The following is a 4,500-nucleotide window of genomic DNA, read 5'->3' on the forward strand; positions in this document are numbered from 1 at the left end:
TAATTGCAGTACACAGAAAAATAAATATACACCAATTCAGCTTAGTTACCTTTATTAGATATGTGTCTATCTTCCGTATCTACAGTATCAAGACGCCCAATTTTTTTTATATAGAAGTGGGTAAGAGGTCGCAACCACAACCTCCTAATTACTTATGAGCAAAATGATCATATGTTAAAAAAGGCAGCAGAGATCTAATGGTTCTACACAAACTTGATGAATTGAAAGCTGAAATTGATTGAGCATCCAACAATAAACCATTATTTATTGACATTGATTTACAAAAGCAACAGAGTAGTGCATAAAACCAATACAACCATTTCAATCATACACATAGCAAACAATGATATACACTTAAGCACAATACAAATATATGGTATATGACTGTACGTAGATTGAATTGCCTTAGAATATGCCGAAAGTGCTTGTAACTGGTGGAGGAGGAGCCTTGTAGCAATATAGTTGTGGAATATAAGTGGAACCTTGGCGTTCCATGGACTTCACAGCAGGTTGGTTTAGATATGCATACTTGCTCTTTGTCCACCTGCAAATCTCAGAAATATATATATATACTATAAAAAAATGCTTTTGCTTTAAAACAAATGAAAGACAATGATATCATATAGCAGATCAAATCCTAACATAATGATCTAAAATGTGTTAAAAGTCTCTAGCACTTACCAGTCTTTTATACCGACTCTCTTCTCCTTTATGTTGTCATCAATTTTGGAGATGTTCTCAGTTGCCATTTCATTCTCCTTGTCTTCATCATCCTGCTTTAAGGAATCCACAAACTGTTTGTAGTCCTCCTCCTTAATACAACAGACAATACGGAAGCAAGTTAATTAGAAATACTGGAGTCTAAATCAAATACTAATTAGGACGCTGCTAATTTATGAGGAAGCCCGGTGCACAAAACATCTCGTATTCACCACGAGGGTGTGATGTAGGGAGCTGATAAGTATAGATGACAGGCAAGATATAGTGTGTTGTCAATTGACCGGTCAAAATCTACTCTTCCAAATTCATCTTGACAGTTTCCATGGAAATAGTGCAGAGATTGGGACAAGGGAAAAAAAATGGTAATAAAAGTCAGGTCATTGACATTAGCTATACATATCACAAAGTGCAGCTTACGCATCTCATTAAAGATTCAAGAGGTGGGGAATGGTATCTTTTCTTAACTTATTTTATATTCCTATATATATTAGACAGAAAACAACAGTAGATATTCATCCAAAACATTTTTAATCATTCAATCTTGTAGTGGCCTACTGGGCCCATAAGAAGAATCCAAGTGTAGTGTTATATAGTGTATATAATAATGCAACGTAATAACCATTGCTTGTGGACATCGTCCTTCAATTAACTATTATTATTGGCCCTTCGGATGAATATGACTTCTAAGGAATCTTATTGATAGGAAAACACGCAAAGAAAATGGAGCACTCAATATTTCTTACGTACTATTTATCTAGTCTTGAGTATGAAAAATTAGCGAAGTCATCTATTGTGTGATTTGACATGTCTCCTACTTTCTAATACCATATTTGGCCAAATTTTTTTGGGCCAAAATCAGTTTTCAAAAGCTTGATCAAACACTTCAAAAGTATTATCAAAATCCTTGCAATGAGAAAAAATAAACTTTAACCAAGTAAATAAATCAAAACCCTGAATTCTAAAACAATAAGGTTGTTTCCTATAGTTCTGATTCATCTGTCAAAAACTGTAGGAATTTACACGTTTTAACTCATCACTATTTTAATGGAATTGATATGAAACATTACCGAGAAATTGCGTGCCCTGATACGGGCTGCAGCCTTAATAGCATCAAGGAAATGATCTTCTTCAGTTTTGCGCTTCTGCTTCCAATACTTAGCAATCTCCTGTTTGGTCAGGCTTGGTGCTGCCATCGGCTTAAATAGCAGTTTCCTGCTACAAATGAACCTCCATGCTGGTAGTGGCGGCGGTGGTGGTGGAGACGTCTTCTTCATCTCTTTTCCATCAGCTACACTTTTACCTTCCCTTTGCTTCATTTCAACAACTATTATCCAATGGATCTTCTTGCCGGATTTAGAAGTTTGAGCTTTCAAGACTATGAGAAGATGATCAAAATATATGCTGAAGCTGAATAACTGGAGATAGCTATTGTTCAAACCAAACCTTCAATATGACTGTAAGTTCCAGCTAGCAGGAACTTGTTTTTCTTCTGTAGGGACTGAGTTTAGACTAGTCGGTCCACCGTATCAAGAAACAAAATTAGACTAGTAGTTAGAATCACAAATATTTCAGTAAGGTACAAGAATAGACTTATTTGGGACCAGATGTTGAAGGACTTACAGGTTTGATGTTCAATAGAGTCGTCTGACAAATAACATGGATTAGCCAGAGAGCTATACTGAAGAAATTGCTGATAGTTGAGATAGATGCCTTACAACTTAATTTGAACGAGTCTTTAAGCTTGATTTTAGCAAACTTGCGGATATATATTTATTTACAATAAATAAATAAATGTCAATAGAATACGACTCCGATCGAAGACTTCTGAACCACTTGCTTATTTAACTAATAAAACGGCTTTTCATTATCCTTATCTCAGCAATTTGGTATGACGTTATCAGTTACCCACCATTGCTTTTGTTTTGTTTTTTTGTGTGTCATGCTGCAAATTTCTTCTAAAAAGCAACATTATTGTTTCCATTGGAAGTAGAATTTTTGACTGTTGCGATGGACAATATGCAGAGTCCCTCCTATCAAGAAACCTTTTCTGTTTGGGTTTATATCCATATTGGGGTTCGACTAAATTCGAGTTTGCGCTGGAAACTCCTGCATTTGGAGGTAAAGCACTTCCTATTTAGGATTTGAACCCAAGATCATTGGATAAGGATAAAGGAGTACATACCACTCCACAAAAATACCTATTGGCCAGATCAAGAAACTTTAGTGCTGCTTGCCTTCTGACCACCTCTCCAACCCCACTCCTCATAAAAGAAGTAGAATAGAAGAACTACTTCAGCATCGATTTTATCCTATCACATTAACTCTAGTTTTCTTAGTCAGCATAATTTTACCAGAATTATTAAAAACGACCTTGGACAAGATTAGGCGGTGATTTTAGTGAAAATTAGAGATATGCATCACCTAACTGACATTCTGATGAGTGATTAATTGGATACCAACCACTTATGATTAGGTATAGTCCAGGTTTAATTTATTGTACTTTCAGTTTAATTGGTACCCATTGGCTGGTTCTTGATAGATCAACATTAGAACCATATGCACCAATCGTGTCCGCGTAAAAGTCAGTGATAAACCCAGTTTTCTTTCTCAATACATTATGTAATTGTTTGCAGAATTTTAGCTTCAACTACCATAGTACTCAGCCAATTCAGATTGGAAATTATAAGTCACAACTGATTGCTATTCAATGATATCGGTTCCACGCCTGGATAACAGTTGACTGGTGGCCTTTTAGATGTGAGTAAATGTAAAAGGAACATCTACAGTATCTCCGTTTTAGAATTGGGTAAAATCTTGCTATCACAACGTCTGACATACAAAGTAAAATAATCATATGCCGTCTACTCAAGATGGTTTAATAATGCAGGTTAAGGAAGAGTACCGTCGGATTAATATGGACCGCAAATTCAACTGAGTCTGGAACCAAAATGTGGTTCTCTTGGACTCAAACTACATAAATAGGTGGTAAAAAAAAATTATATTTTTATATATAGCGCCATAATAACCTGGCGCTATACAGTAACAGTAACGACACTGTTAATGTATAGCGTCAGGTATTGTGACGCTATACTGTAAAATCTGACACGCCCAGGTATAGCGCCACAATACCTGGCGCTATACATACATCATTAATGTATAGCGCCAGGTATAGTGGCGCTATACATACATATTTTATATCCCCTTCGTCTTCTTCGTCGATTCATCCTCCATTATTTTAACTCCCCTCTCTTCTTGGTCCCCCACCCCATACCCGTTTCTGCCCTTATTTTAAAATAAAAATATTTTTTGGGTCCCCCCGACACATAAAACTCGAAGAACGTAGGTCCCACATTCGAGTAGAGCTTCGTGTTATTGTTGATTCACACGGAGTCAAAATTTCAATCTTTTTGCTTTCCGAAAATTCTAAATCGAGGAATTCAATTTATTTTAAGTTGAAACATTTATAATAATGCATATTATTTGATTTGTATGTGTTCTATTTCGGTTTGTATTTTTTTTTCCGAAACTAGCATGTTAAATTTATCCGGATTTAATATTAGTGTTTTCTAAAAAAATATAAATTAGTAAAATAAATTTGTCTGTTAATATCCTGATTTATATATATGTGTTTTCATGCCGTTTTGTATTTTATTTGCAATTAAATTTATTTGTTGTTTATGGTTAGTTTAGATTATTTTTTAGCGTAGTAAAATCTAGACCTTTTTAGCGTAGTAAAACGTAGACCCTTATAGCGTAGTAAAATTTAGAGCCTTGTAGTGT

The 4,500-nt window shown here is 35.1% G+C and overlaps 1 protein-coding gene across 1 annotated transcript; it reads right to left on the minus strand.

The window, feature by feature from the left end:
* Positions 1 to 238: 238 nt before the first annotated feature.
* Positions 239 to 2,585, minus strand: LOC107820357 (uncharacterized). The gene is made up of 4 exons (XM_016646618.2): positions 2,341 to 2,585; positions 1,788 to 2,229; positions 682 to 812; positions 239 to 544 (listed from the first exon to the last, which is right to left on the minus strand). The coding sequence occupies exons 2-4, from the start codon at positions 2,034 to 2,036 to the stop codon at positions 406 to 408; spliced, it is 519 nt and encodes a 172-aa protein (XP_016502104.1). The 5' UTR covers positions 2,037 to 2,229; positions 2,341 to 2,585; the 3' UTR covers positions 239 to 405.
* Positions 2,586 to 4,500: the final 1,915 nt, after the last annotated feature.

Source organism: Nicotiana tabacum, chromosome 3, assembly GCF_000715075.1.
Source record: "Nicotiana tabacum cultivar K326 chromosome 3, ASM71507v2, whole genome shotgun sequence".
NCBI classification, from domain to species: domain Eukaryota; kingdom Viridiplantae; phylum Streptophyta; class Magnoliopsida; order Solanales; family Solanaceae; genus Nicotiana; species Nicotiana tabacum.